The 15691-nt window shown below is 46.5% G+C and overlaps 1 protein-coding gene across 11 annotated transcripts in view; it reads right to left on the bottom strand.

The window, feature by feature from the left end:
• PARD3 (par-3 family cell polarity regulator) overlaps positions 1 to 15146 on the bottom strand; it is a 720507-nt gene extending 705361 nt beyond the window's left edge. For all 11 annotated transcript variants that reach the window (XM_025396019.1, XM_025396023.1, XM_025396022.1 and 8 more), the window contains exon 1: positions 14696 to 15146. In XM_025396019.1, the coding sequence (XP_025251804.1) occupies positions 14696 to 14815 (120 nt within the window). In that variant the 5' untranslated portion in view covers positions 14816 to 15146. The remainder of the gene's footprint in view (positions 1 to 14695) is intronic.
• Between the last annotated feature and the right edge of the window lie 545 nt (positions 15147 to 15691).

Below are 15691 nucleotides of genomic sequence, written 5' to 3'. Positions count from 1 at the left end.
TGACAGAGCAAGACCCTCAGTTGTGCAACTTCCCCCCAAAAAAAAAAAAAAAAGTTTCTTATCCTCGCTAGCCCAAGCTTACTCATCTGTAAACTCTGGATTACACCAATATCTAACTCCATGAGATTAACATATACACATAAAGCACTGAGCCCAGCACATAGGGCCTGATACAACATGTGCTATGAGTGCTTACCGTTACTCTTGATAATAATGGTAATACTGGCCAGGCACAGTGGCTCACGCCTGAAAATCCCAGCACTTTGGGAGGCCAAGGCAGGCAAATCACCTGAGGTCAGGAGTTCAAGACCAGCCTGGCCAACATGGTGAAACCCCATCTCTACTAAAAATATAAAAAATTAGCCAGGCGTGGTGGTGGGCACCTGTAATCCCAGCTACTCAGGAGGCTGAGGCAGGAGAATTGCTTGAACCTGGAAGACGGAGGTTGCAGTGAGCCAAGACTGTGCCACTGCACTCCAGCCTGGGTGACAGAGCGAGACTCCATCTCAAAAAAATAAAAAATAATAAAGGTAATACTACCATTTTCTGACACCACTGTCTCCTGAATCTCCTCCTTGCTGTCTAAAACTCCTTCACAGTAAGTTAGGACTGAAAAAAAGTGACAGGTTTCACTGTTATTAAAATGGAACCTTCCCAGGCCGGGCGCGGTGGCTCAAGCCTGTAATCCCAGCACTTTGGGAGGCCGAGACGGGCGGATCACGAGGTCAGGAGATCGAGACCATCCTGGCTAACACAGTGAAACCCCATCTCTACTAAAATACAAAAAATTAGCCGGGCGAGGTGGCGGCGCCTGTAGTCCCAGCTACTCGGGAGGCTGAGGCAGGAGAATGGCGTAAACCCGGGAGGCGGAGCTTGCAGTGAGCTGAGATCGCGCCACTGCACTCCAGCCTGGGCGACAGAGCGAGACTCTGCCTCAAAAAAAAAAAAAAAATAAAAATAAAAAAAAAAATAAAATGGAACCTTCCCAACAACTTCCCCAACTAATAGGCAGATAAATAATGCCCCTGATAAAAGCACCTCTTATGCAAGAGCTTTCGATCTTGAGTCCTGACCTAGAAAGCTTTCTAACACCAAAAGCAGAGACTGAGCTGAAAATACCATCCCCCGGAATCTATAAAGAAAGCAGCTTCACTTCTCATGGGTAAAGAAACAATGCAGGGCCAAAAGTCTTCTGCCTCGGACTAAAATTCCCCCCTACTAAAACACACTAAGATCTGTCGAAAATTCTCCCAATTATTTCTCTGCAATTTTGTTATAAAACACTTGAGTATTCTGGAAAGTTTTTGAAAGCACCATTCATCACTTTCATTAGCAAAGCACAAAAACAAAGGGAAAGTGTGAAGGCAAGAGACAGACGCACATAAATACGTTCCAATCTCCCATGCTGCTGGGTCTTTTTCACGTCCTGTAGGAAAGTAAAACTTGGAATTTCAAATGCACTCACATGAAAAAACGTTTACAAATAAATACAGGAAGGGATCAGAGTCAAAATAAGAGTGCTATGCCACTAGATAAGCTTTATTACTTCAATCACTGCTTAGCAACTTCCCTAAATACATATGGGGAGAGGGAAGAAGCATTCCTTTAATTAATGAGATGTTTAAGGTCTTCAAAGAGGAAAACAACTTTCAATACTGTGGTATGAAAAAGATGGATGAGAGGAGGTAGTCCTCTTGAATACAAAGCCAGGGTGTTGATAACTGCAAGTCTGACTTCATCGCACTGCCTGCCAAGCCCAGAATGTGAATGAGCCTTCAAGACACCACTCCCTATTTAGTATGATAAATAGGTCAACTCCTGGGTGAAGTCTTCAGGTGATTGGCAGTGGGTACCTTCAGCTGAACTAAAGTATTAAAAGTTGCATCAATCTGTCAACCCTTACAACTACCTACCTAAGCAAAAGATGTTCTGTGTTCCTTTATTGCTGATTTAGCTGCCCGAAATCACCATCTTCAGAAGCCCAAAATCACATCTTAAGAAGTGTTATGGGCACATGAATTATAGAGGCCTATATAATAAGGATTAGAGAAGTCACAAAAATGTCAACTTTCCTACTTATTTTATAACACAGATTATCTCTTTGAGCTCCAGGGTATTCTCAGAACTACTACTAGTTAATAAACACTAAAGGCCTTTAAAACATCTCTGTATTTTATTAATACAAACAGTATTTACATTTTATACTTTTATCCTTTCCAAATTTTAAAAGTATTTTTAATGAAAAATGTGTAAGTGATGGCTTTTAACATAAATACAGCAAATAAACTTTATGTAATTTCCTTTGAAGTAGCAGTGTTGCAGCTGCAATTATTTTAGGAAGTAACAAGTAGAAAGTCCTACACCACTAAGACAGCTAGACAAACACAATTCTCCTTGGCCTGTAAAAGAATCAGCTTAAACTGCTGGGTGATCTTTAGATCTTCATTGTTAGCTAAATGATGCATACATACTAACACTGGAATTTCTAAAGCACTTTTAGAAAAATAAAAAAAGTAGCCCTTTAACAGATAACCTGGAAAAACAACACTTGATATCATAAATAAGAATCAAGCTGATTTTGTGAAATAGCCATTATAATTTTGCCTAATCTATGTTTGAAACTAGAAGAGAAAGAAAAAGATCTAATACTGACAGAATCTATTACATGACAGGGGCATGATACAGTGAATCACTTAATCTCCATGACACCCTACAAAGATGACAATCCCAAATTACAGATAGGAAAACAGACTTACAGAGCTTGTATTATGTGTCAAAGTTTTGGTCTGGGCGGCCCAAACCAAAACCTGGAAAAGCTCTTCCATTATGGACATATTTGGAGCATCCAAATCAATGTCACTGGGATTTTATTTCTTAAATTGCAGAAGAAGGCTTCCTTGGTGACTTTTTTTTAAAGGGAGATAGTTTTGCCACATGATTTCCCACATGTAGTGAAGTTCTAATGAGGACGACATAAAACAATTTAGAAAAACTTATTCTAGTGAGCCTTAATCACTGGCAAACACTCCTGGTAAAAACAAAGGGACAGTACAGCTAACAAGTAGTCCATCTGGCCTCCCTACAATACCTTTTCACGTTCTCTCTTTGAACCCAGACAACGACCCCGTAAGGCAGGTGGTATTAAAAGGCAGGACTCCTGACCAAGCACGGTGACTCAGGCCTGCAATCCCAGTACTTTGGGAAGCCGAGGCAGGTGGATCACTTGAGGTCAGGAGTTTGAGACCAGTCTGGCCAACAAGGTGAAACCCCATCTCTACTAAAAATGCAAAAAGAAAAGAAAAGAAAAGAAATTAGCTGGGTGTGGTGGTGCATGCCTGTAATCCCAGCTATTTGGGAGGCTGAAATGAGAGAATCAATTGAACCCAGGAGGTGGAAGTTGCAGTGAGCCGAGATCACCCCACTGCTCTCCAGCCTGGGCAACAGAGTGAGACTCGGTCTCAAAAAAAAAAAAAAAAAATAGAAGGCAGGAATCCCGTGCTGACAAAGGTACTGCTCTTAACTCTCCATAAATGTCTGGGAGAGATTCCTTTTCAGAATCCTGATTCATGGTGTGTCGCTCTGATGTTTTGGCCTCCTAGAAGCAAAATACCCACCACCGAACTTTCCACTTTCAGCTAATGGTGTTTTTGCAAACACCTGTGTGAGTCATAAAATGTAGAAGATAAAACTGACCCCACCATGGAAAGTTCAGGAGTTGGCCAGGCACAGTTGCTCACGCCTGTCATCTCAGCACTTTGGGAGGCCGAGGCGGGCAGATCACGTTAGGTCAGGAGTTCAAGACTCCATCAAGACCAGTCTGGCGAACATGGTGAAACCCCATCTCTACTAAAAATACAAAAATTTAGCCAGGCGGGGTGGCAGAAACCTGTAAGCCCAGCTACTTGGGCGGCTGATGTTGTAGAATTGCTTGAACCCAGGAGGCAGAGCTTGCAGTCAGCCAAGATCACGCCACTGTACTCCAGCCTGGGTGACAGAGTGAGACTCCATCTCAGAAAAACAAAAAATAAAAATAAAAAATAATAATAAAGTTCGGGAGTTTATTAGTATTGCAAGTTTCCCTGGAAAAAATATTCCTGATAAGATGTGTCTTCATAATTTAAAATATACTTATTTCATATTCCTCAACAGTACAACTGCTAAAATGCCACCACCTTCCAGATGCAGTAAAAAATAGTTATCAATCCAAATGATGCACTTAGAGATCTACTTATCTGTTTTTGTTTTTTTGAGATGGAGTCGTGCTCAATCGCCGAGGCTGGAGTGCAGTGGCACAATCTCAGCTCACTGCAACCTCTGCCTCCCGGGTTCAAGCGATTCTCAATACTTGGACTCCCAAGTTGCTGGCATTACAGGCGCCTGCCATCACACTCAGCTAAATGTTTTTGTATTTTTAGTAGAGACAGGGTTTCGCCATGTTGGACAGGCTGGTCTTGAACTCCTGGTCTTAAGTGATCTGCCCGCCGTGGCCTCCCAAAGTGCTGGGAGTACAGGCACGGGCCACTGCACCCGGCCGAGATCAACCTGATTTGTCTAGAAGATTTTTTTTCCAGATCTCTAACAAAATGGTAAAGGTACCAAATCCTGTGTTCAACATTAATAAATTTAGTGATTAGTTATATGCTGTGTGTACTCCTCCTTCTGCAGGTACTGCTGTCTGTAATAAAAGAAATTCAAGTTTAGAGTATAACCCTGCTAGGCAGGAATCTGGCTAACCATTATTCACATACGGCTTTGCACACCGGGTTTCAGCGTTATAAATGACACATTTTAAATGCATTTGTGGTATAAGAAAATACGTTCCCTGGAAAAGTTTTCTTTTTTCCTTTGTCCCTCAGACTTCTAAAGAGTTTATTTTTTAATTTTGGACTTAACATTGGACTTAGAGAAGAAAATTAAAACACAGACATAAAAACTTTTTTCCAATTTGTATTGTCTATGTAAAAGAAATTGAACAAAAAAACCTAGTCTCATATATACCACCTACACAAAAACAACACTCCTCTCTTTGTGTGTTTTTAATATTAATACACATATTTTGATTGGTTAGCAATTTTAGGTTTTTGAGACATATATCAAGTTGTTTTCTTACGTGTTGAAGAAGGAAACACTGATTTTTAGTGTAGTCTATCTCAAAGAGGCTTTTTCAAACATATAAACACTATAATATAGATTAGTTTTCTAATCAAAAAGGGAAAGGCCAGGCGCGGCAGCTCACACCTGTAATCCCAGCACTTTTCGAGGCCGAGGCAGGCGGATCATGAGGTCAGGAGTTTCAGACCAGCCTGGCCAACATGGTGAAACCCCATCTCTACTAAAAATACAAAAAATCAGCCAGGTGTGTTGGCAGGTGCCTGTAAACCCAGCTACTCAGGAGGCTGAGACATGAGAATCGCTTGAATCCAGGAGGCAAAGGTTGCACTGAGCCAAGACTGTGCCACTGCACTCCAACCTGGGCAACAGAGTGAAACTCCATCTCAAAAAAAAGAAGGGAAAAGCCAGACACTAGAAAAATATACATCTGAGTTCCAAAACCTTAAATCTTACAGTGTCTGAATAGTTAAAAACACCAAGATTGGGAAAATGTTGACTTGACTGTCATCTCTAAAATGACTTAAATTTATGCCACCATAAAACATCAACCCCAGAAATACACACGTATGTGCATATATATGTATATTGTACAGTTCGTATCATGAAATATCATATGTCTATAATTCACAAGGGGAATTGTCTTAGTCACTTCTGAGCATGATGTGATTTACATTAAAAGATATTTATCTTGAGACAATAAGAAATTCTGAAAGACACCCTAGACAAAATTTTTTTTTTTTTTCTGTTAGAGACAGAGTCTTGCTGTGTCACCCAAGCTGGAGTGCAGTGACACCATCATGGTTCACTGCAATCTTAAACTCCTGAGCTCAAGCAATCCTCCCACATCAGCCTCCTGAGCAACTGGGACTAAAGATGCACACAACCATACCTGGATAATTTTTGTTGTTGTTGTTGTTGTTGTTGTTGTTGTTGTTGTTGTTGAGACAAATCTCCCCATCGCCCAGGCTGGAGTGCAGTGTCGTGATCTCGGCTCACTACAACCTCTGCCTCACAGGTTCAAGTGATTCTCTTGCCTCAGCCTCCCGAGTAGCTGTGATTATAGACGTGCTCCGCCATTCCCAGCTATTTTTTGTACTCTTAGGAGAGATGGGGTTTCACCACTTTGCCCAGGCTGGTCTCAAACTCCTGACCTTGTGATCCGCCCACCTCAGCCTCCCAAAGTGCTGGGTTTACAGGCGTGAGCCACCGCACCTGGCCTATGCCTGGCTAATTTTTTAAAAAAGAGACGTGGTCTCACTATGTAGCGCAGGCTGGGTCTTGAACTCCTGGCCTCAAGCAATCCTCCCACCTCAGCTTCCCAAAGCACTGGGATTACAGGCATGAGCCTTCTCACCCAGCCGTCCCTAGGCAAAATTTACCCTAACTCTCAAAAGCATCCATTTGACCTGGAGAGCAAGCCCCGTCAAAGTTGGGGGCGTGGGGGGATAGGCAAAATATTCTCACAGCATGGGTGGGAGGAGTAAGAGGTCCTGGACCCTGTATAACCCTCTGAAAAGCTACTGCACATCACTTATGGTGCTATGAGCACCAACACTAACCATGCAGAGCAGGAGTGCCTGCACAGCTCAGGGAACTGGCAGTGGGAGTCCAGCCCCGCATCTCTGAATATGAGAACATGGGGAAACAGAGGCTCACAGAGCTTGTAAGATTTGCCAAAGCTCAAAACTTCTGGGAGCCAAAGCCAAATGCTGGAAAGGCTGATCCATTACGTGCATACTTGGAGCATTCTCAACCTCCATTGCACAAAGGTGCTGGCGAGCTGGGCAGAAAGGAGTCTCTGGCTGAAGAACAATTGGTGAAGCCCTTAGAGGGGTAAGGGTTAGCACAGAGAGACCAGGGGACCTGAAGGCTCAGCAGCCAGGGGCTTACCAGACAGTAAACAGGACACACTGCACAGGTCTGACAAAGCAGGGATTCCACACTGTATGGAAAACTCCTAAAAACAGCCAGTTTTCATTTGAAGTGTTTTGAGCATCTCTGATACACATATATATGTCATTTTATGAAATGCTCAGAACTATAAAATACCTAAAAATGGAGCATTGTTCATAGTGGCTTATAGAGCCTATTTTTCTAACATCTTTATTGACATATAATCACATAACCAAAAAATCCATCCATTGAAAGTATACACTTGAATAGAATTGTGCAATCATCACCATGATCTTAGAATATTTTCATCATCCCAAAAAGAAACCTCATACCCATTCACAGTCTTCATTACCCCAAACTCCCAGTCCTAGTGAGACACCACTCTGCTGTCTCTACAGAGCTACCACTCTGGTCATTTTATAGGAACAGAATTATACAATATGTGGGCTTGCTGCTATGAACACTGATGTACAGTTTTTGTATAGACACACATTTTCATTTCTCTTGTGTGTTTGTGTGTGTGTATATATATTAAGAGTATATATAAAATATATACAGAATAGAGTACAGAGAGTACACACAAAATACACTCTGTTGAAGTGAAAAATAAATAAATAATTGATATTTAAAGTCACTTGGATGTGGAGCTTGAAATCTTATTTGCAGGGACCAATATGAGTTGATGGAGAAGAAAAGGAATACACAGAAGTAATATTTAAATGGCAAAAACCATGGAAAGATAGCAGGCCAGATGCAAGAAGGCACAGACCTATACAGGAAAGTTATTTTAATTTATTTATTAAAATTTTTACTTGTTTACTAAATAAGTTAAAACAAAGTTATTTTTACTTATTTGCTAAAATTTGGGCCAGGCATGGTGGCTCATGCCTGTAATCCCAGCACTCTAGGGGACCAAGGCAGGTGGATAGCTTAAGCTTAGGTGTTTGAGATCAGCCTAGCCAACATGGCGAGATGCCATCTCTACAAAAACTACAAAAATTAGCCAGGCATGGTGGCACACAACTGTAGTCCCAGCTACTTGGGGGGCTAAAGCAGGAGGATCATTTGAGCCTGGGAGGTAGAGGCTGCAGTGAGCAGAGATCACGTCACTTCACTCCAGCATGGGTGACAAAGTAAGACCCAGAAGGAGAGGGTTTGGGAGGGGAGGGGAGGGGAGGGGAGGGGAGGGAGGGGAGAAGGAAGGAAGGAAGGAAGGAAGGAAGGAAGGAAGGAAGGAAGGAAGGAAGGAACTTTTAAATAATGACTAAAAGACAAAATCAGTCACCTTTCTACTTTATCCACTGAACTCAGCACTTATTTTGATAAAGATTTGCTTTTGTACAGAAAAGGTACCCAAAACAGGTAAAACTGTATGCATTTACTGATGTCCAGCTCTACTGCCATTGACTTTGGTCCCAGCCAGGAATGCTGAGCGAGCGGCCAAGCAGGATGAAAGCATGCTGTGTGGGCTTAGCATGCCATCTCCCCCGATGGAAAATTACCTATAGAAAGCACCTTCTGGCCCAATCTTACATGTTTATTTCTATCCTTGAAAAAAGTACAGAGGGTTCTAATCATCTATGGAGAGCTCAACATCACCAACTTGCACCCAACTCTGTGGGGAGGTAGAACCTCCCAGGACAGATGGAGGATCGGTCTGTGGGTTTGCATCTAAGTGAGACTTTAAATACTCCCTCCACAACCAATTCATCCATGTCTACCATAAGCCAAGAAGCGCTTCACATCCGCCAGATTCTCTCTGAGAATCTCAGATCCTAAACATTCCTACTTAGTCCTGGCACTCAGCCAAGCATCTCAACTGACGGAATCAGAGGCGCCAGACCAAGCATAGGTGTGTTCCAGGGCCAGATTCTCACATAGCCCTGGCCACCTGCCTTGAACCTCGCCCAACGTGAACCCCAGGAGGGTCCTCTGCTTGATCTGAAAAACAAACTGAACTCCCTCAAGACAGCTGATACAAAAGAATAACTTCTAGGTACTCCAAACCTCACTAAATCTTAGTTCCCATTACAAGCTGTTTGTGCAGTATGTTAAACACACCAAACCTTAAAGTCCTTTAAATTCCCAAGTGCCGATGATAGTCCTCTCAGCGGAAGTGTATTTTTTGTGTGAGACCAGTTTAACATGTTGATTCTCAACTTTGTATTTACTCAACATTCTGACTGCAATGTGACAGACATGGGCTATTCACTAAGACTGAAGCTCAGCGACCTGCTTCAAGCATTTCACCGAGAGGGAGGAGGGGCACACGGATACACTTGAAAACCACGCAGCACAGCCCAAGCATCTGAGTTGGTGTAGAAGCTACACCCAGGACGTCCCCAGGAGAGGCAGCAGGCAAGGAGAAAGATCCTCTAGCAGCTTGGGATGGACAGCCAGCCTCCCAGAGATGGCTGGTATGGGCTGAGACTCACAAATGAGTGCAAGGAGGGAGCAAATGTTCCAGGCAGAAGAAACAGAAAATGCCAGAACAGAGGCAGCAAAGTGTCTGTGAGTCCCGGGGGTGGAGCGGCTGCAGAGGGAGTGGCTGGGAGGCAAAAGGGGTCCCTACAGGGACAGGCTGTGCTCAGAAGGCAGGACTTGGAGAACGCGGGACAAAGGCGCTTCAGCACCAGAGGACAATGTGACTTGAATTCTAGAAAGATCAGCCTTTCAAAAATGTTTAGTTTCTTTTTCCTTTTTGAGAAGGCAGAAAATGTTAAAAATAATAATAAAGCTGCTTTCATTTCACTATTTTTATGCTCGCCTCTATTTTCTTTCAATCTCTGCAACAGTACAACTATTTTCCTAAAAGTTTCAATACGCTTGTAAATGAATAACATGCAGTCATACACATTTTCACAGAAAAATTCCATACCAACCACAAGATTTTTCATAAAACCATGACTGTCATTATGTTACTAATCAACAGTCTCCCGCCACTAAAAAAGCACATTTTCAAAAGTTTCTGTCCATGGACTCAACTTTTTAAAAAACACAGGTCAAGCATCCCTAACTGAAAAATCCAAAATCCAAATACTCTAAAATCTGAAACTTTTTGAGCACCCACATGACGCCACAACTGGAAAATTCCACATATAAGTACTTAACACAGACTTCTTTTCAAGCACAAAAAGACTGCATAAAATTACCTTCAGGCTCTGTGTATAAAGGTACATAGGAAACATACATAAACTCTAACAATACATTAGACTTGGGTTCTATCTTCAACCTATCTCATTAGATATATAAAAATATCCCAAAGTCCAGAAAAATCCAAAACACTTCTGTGGTCCCAAGTATTTTGGATAAGGGATGCTCAACCTGTAATAACAACAGGTTGCCATTAAATCACTCTAAAGTGATGTGCTTGGGGACAGAAGCCAGAGGCCCCAATAATCAACCTGTAATCAAGCCAACACCCACAGCTTTTACTTCCTCAGCCCAAACACACATGCAACACACAATTTTGTTCTCCTGATTGTGGTGCTGCACATCATTCAATCTAACATTCTTACCCATCCTTCAATGAAATTACATGCTGCCTTTTTAAGTAAAGGGGAAAAATCCAAGCAGCAATAGTAGGACACTTGGGAAAGTTCCCAGGGTGTAAAACTGCGTGGTGGATAAAACATATTGGTGATTCCATTCATCTTTATGGAGTAGCTAGTATGGGCCGGGCTCAGGACTTCAGAGTTTCCCTCTCATCATCCTGTTCAATACTTACATTAACCCTGCCAGGGAATATTCCACTTGAGATAATGGGGCTCTATAGGGTTGGTGTACCCAAGGTTAAATGGCTTGTAAACCTAGGTCACCAAACCCGATCCAAAGCTCCCCTGCAGGCTGAGAGGAGGGCTTGAGGGAGGTGGAAGCAGATGGCAAAGGGGTTCCAGCACCTCCTCGCCCTCACTTTTGTCCTTCACTCTCTCCTTCCCCTTTTGGTCACTCAGCAACATTTATTTAGACTGAAATGCTAAGAAATTATCCATATAAACCTCAGTTGCTCAGGTCATCCTCCTAGAACTACTTGTTACCCTGACTCTTAGCTAAACGCCACAGTCCTTCCTACTGCACGAAGTCCCAGGGTCTTGCCCTGGCATTCAGTCCTCCTCAGTTTGATCCTGACCCCCTGGGCTGAATGCCTGAATTGCCTTTGTCCATACTGCCTTCCTGGAATGCCCTCCCTTTCACTTCTCAGAATCGTAGCAGACATTCTGCAGATTCACACACCTAGACCCCAACTGCAGACCTACAGACCCAGAGCCCATCTGCCCCTGCAGGCAGGAGCCTTACCCAGTTAGCAAGCACTCCCTATATCAAGGTCAGCCTTCCCACCAACCAAGCCCAGTTCAAATCCTAGTGACTAAATGAGACTCCCACACGCACCCCATAATGATAGTACCCACCTCCAAAATGCAGAAGCGATTACTGACTGTATCACACTGGTGCCAATAATGCTACCACCTACTGTTATTTACACTGCTATATATTCTTCCTGTCTCCTAGATTATACTTTTTTTTGAAAAGTGCACGAATTCAATCATATTTTTTTCATACAGCATGACTTTTTATACACAGCAGCCCTTCAACCAACCCCACACTTAGCGCTGCAGCTCAGCACCGTAATCACGGGTATCAGGTCGCAAGCACAGAAGAACAGATGCAGACACAGTCCATCCTCCCATCCTACACCCCCATGAGAATGGTCCATGTAACGTGGTTCCCAATGTCTAGCACCGCACTGTCCTCAGCAAGGCTCCTAATGCAGATGGGTGGATGAGGATGAAGAGCTATTCCCACTCATCAGTGATCACAACCACAAAAACATCTTTCATGAAAGGAAAAAAGAAATGTCACACATGACTAAGCGCAAGCCTTCAAATATCTACTCACTGAGGACATGTCTAGTATTAAATCATGACATTTCACTATCCAGAAAAATTGATTTGTGTAACCTGAAGAGAAAACAGCCCAGATGCAATGCCAGAAAATTAGCCCCACCACACCAGAAAATGTTTACTGCAGAGAAAGCCTTGGTGATTTGAGAGTTGGGATCTTTCTCTTTTCCTTTTTATTTTTTATTTTTGGCTTGGTTGGTTATTATACAAAGCCATAAACATGATCTGCCCACATTTTTCCCCACCAGATGGGAGTTCATCACACCACATGTCACCTAGCAACCTAAACACCACTCCACAACTATCCAGCCACCCAATTCTTCATACAGAATTTCTCTTGTTCTATTAGGCAATACCGGTAAGGAACAGAGAATAAAAGTTAAAACAGTGTTAAATACATAATATCACTTCCTCATCACTTAATATAGAATGGGAAAAGTAGTAAGAAAGACTGAAAATTAATCTCAATCATTGTCTAGCAATTTCAGAATAAAAACGAGAAAAAGGAGACCTAGAAGACACTCAAGCTCTGGCAACATGAGGGTCAACAGTCTTGGGATCCAATGATTGAACTTGGTATACTGCAAAGCCCCTGTTAAAATTCACCTACTGAACTCTAAGTTGTACTTAAAGAGCATGTAAGTGTTGGAACCCCTGACCCATCTCTGACCCTCCCTCTCATCTCCAACTCCCATGTCACTATCACCCTCCCTTCCTTCAGCTCACAGGCCCCCTTTTCTCTTTGTGACACCTTCCCAGACACCCGTAAGAAAACTGCACTCCCTTTTCTATGCCCTGTGAAACAACCACTGCTAATTGTTAATAACAAGGACCAGGTCTGTGACCAAGGCCCTGCGCTTTAGCCACCCAGCATCCCAGAGGCCCCTCTTCTCCCCACGTCACCACCAGCCCCTTCACCTGAAGGACTGCGCAGCCTCTTGCTCAGCCTCTCACAGCCAGTGGGTCCCCTAGATGTCCAGCACCCAGAACAGTGCTGTGGACACAGTCAAAGCTTCAAAATTTCTGTGGAATGAATGCCTCAAACAACATTTGAACTACTGTCAAATAGGCAGTTCAGCCTATGTCTGTTTTGTGCACGATGAAACATGGGACACAGTAGGTAAAACAATTTTAATCACATAAAATCAATAAAGTGAAAGAAAATGTCGATCACTCTCTCCCTATTCAGGAGCCTAGACATACTGCAGAGTGCATATTACTTTATTTCTCTTTCCTTGCACAAAGTATTTTGTTGGTTTCCAGAGTGCCTGAACAATTTGAGTACTCTTTCGGAACACTTAAAGCATAAACTGTCACACATAAACAACACTTAAAAAAGGTAAATGCCCATTGAGATGGTTTTCTTTCCCTTTGTCAGCTTTGCAAGATAAACAGGTGCCCAATTCCCACTAATTTTATTTGATTTTCAATAAAAGAGTTCAACCAACTGTAAGGAACATAACAGAGCTATTAAAGCCAATGTCTTCCATCCTTGTGCCGGGTTCCTAAACGTCCCCCAAAATTATCTTTAAAAGCCCAAATTTATGCTATTTTTTCCAGTGTATACTAAAAGCAAAACAGCAGTCTAAAAAGCTTTTTATTTTAATTTCTGAGAGAACTGAAGATGCCACCAGAGTACCCTGTGTACGCTAAATAGGGCTGACCAAGCCACTTTCCAACGACATCTGCAGCCCCCAAGCCCACAGGGGCCAGGCCACTGTCGGGAACAAATGGGAAATACTGAACCGAAGTGAATGCACTCCCCACCAAAGAGGACTCTACTACAAAGGAAATATCCCCGGGTGCTTGGGAGAAACTTCAGCGTGGGCTGTTGTCAAACACAGACACAGTCGGTAAAACAATTTAACAAAATGCCTTTTCACTTCTGACACATAGTAGAGGAATGCTGTGAAGTGGAGACAATGTTATCACTACAGCAAGAAAAAGGGAAATCCACTCAACTCTGAAGTCAGGCCCGGCTCCGCAGCCCAGCCACATGGAAGCAGCCCAGGATAGGTAGGAGCTGAGGTCCTCGCAGGAAAACTTTTCTTTCCGCGACCGTTTCAAGGTTGTGCTTTCCAGAGCCCAGCAAGGGGGATCAGCTCAGTAAATGCTCGCAAGCGAGTGCTGAGTGCCAGCGGTGGCCCTCCCGGGAACGCCTCCCCGATCCCAAGCCGGCTACTCCCCAAACCCTGCAGCCCCCGGACGCGCGCCCCTGCCCGCGGGGGACATGGAGGAAAAGACCCCCGCCGCGGTCCCGCCCCCACCCAAGGAAGGGAGAGGAGACAGAAGGCTCGCAGCCCGCCTCCGTCGGGAGGGCAGTCACGAAACTCTCCTCACACCAAAAGTTCCCAGTCCCCGGCCTGTGCCCGCGGGGCCTGGGAGCCGGGAGAGGCCTGGGGCTGGATTTCCCGGCCCGCGCCCCTGCGCGCCGGCTCGGGGCTTGGCTGGCTCTACAGACTCCGGGGAAGCGCCCAGGGCTGGCCTGTGCGCCGCTGCCCGGCTCGCCCCGCGCTCCTGAGGCCGGAGCTCCCAGGGAGGGGAAGATAGGGAAGGGGAGGGCGGGGGCCGCGGGACCCGGCTGGGTGCCCCCGAGGCTGCGACCCGGCCAGTGCTGACAACTTTGGCGCCCGCAGCCCGGGGCGGGGGGCGCCCGCGAGGCCGGCCCGGCCGCACTTTCCCTTTCCCCGCCTCCCTGCGCCTCTCCTCCCCCTTCCAGGAAGCGCCATATTGATCCCGGCGCCGTCCCCGCCACCGCCCCCTCCCCGCCCGCGCCCCCGGCCCCTCACCTTGGCGATGGCCTTGCGGTAGCGGGTCACCGCCTGCTGGATGAGGCTGAAAACTTTCATGTGGCCGTCCCCGCACGGCACGACCACCCGGGTCCGTCCGAAGCACACGGTCACTTTCATGCCGCCGCCGCCGCGGGCGGGCCCGCGCCCCTCGCCGAGCGCAGCCGGAGCAGCCGGGGCCGGGGCCGGGACCAGGGACGCTGGGCGCGGAGGAGCCGCGGGGGACTCGGACGCGCGGGCGGCTAGGGGCGAGGGCAGGCGGCGGCGACGCCGGGGGGCCGCTCAGCTCGCATGCCCGGTCCGGCCCGGCCACCCTCGCCTCGCCCGGGGCTCGCCTCGCCTCTCCCCGCCGCGGCGCCCGCAGCCTCCGGCCACCTGTTCGGCGTCTCGGCGCGCTCGCCGGCGGCGGCCCGGGGCTGTGTGGCGCTGGCGCTCGCTCGGGGCCGCTGGGGGAGGGGACGGCGCGAGGGGAGGGGAGGGGGAGGAGCAGGGCCGGGCACACAACACCGCGCACATGCGGCAGGGGGAGGCGCGGCCGGCTACCCGCGCGGGGCGGAGCGCACGACCGCAGCCCGCGCCCCCGCCCCCGCCCTCCGGGGCCGGCCTCCCTCCGTCCCTCCCTCCCTCCCTCCGGAGGCTCGGGACCCCTGGTCCCACCGCCAACCCGGGCAGGCGGCCATCTGCCCCCACCAACCGTGGCCCGGGCGCCCCCCAGCCCCCTTCACCCCGCCCGCCCAGCTCCCTGCAGGGCTGCGCTCGCCCCTCCTCGGGGACGCCCCTTCCACGCCTCCAGAGGTCTCCACGGAGCTCCCCCCCCTTCCCTTTCCTTTGTCACTTTTAATCCCCTTCCTTGGACTGGAGGGTTTCGGGTGCAGGCGCTCTCGGGGAAGGCAGTTTTTGCTCAGCGCGGCGAGTCCCCTCATCGCCCCGGAGGCTCCAGCCCGAGCCTCTCTGCCCTCGGGGACTCGAGCCTGCGGCTTGCTCCGCTGGGTTTCT

Source organism: Theropithecus gelada, chromosome 9 (assembly GCF_003255815.1).
Source record: "Theropithecus gelada isolate Dixy chromosome 9, Tgel_1.0, whole genome shotgun sequence".
Taxonomy (NCBI): domain Eukaryota; kingdom Metazoa; phylum Chordata; class Mammalia; order Primates; family Cercopithecidae; genus Theropithecus; species Theropithecus gelada.
This window is presented reverse-complemented; position numbering and strand designations above follow the sequence as displayed.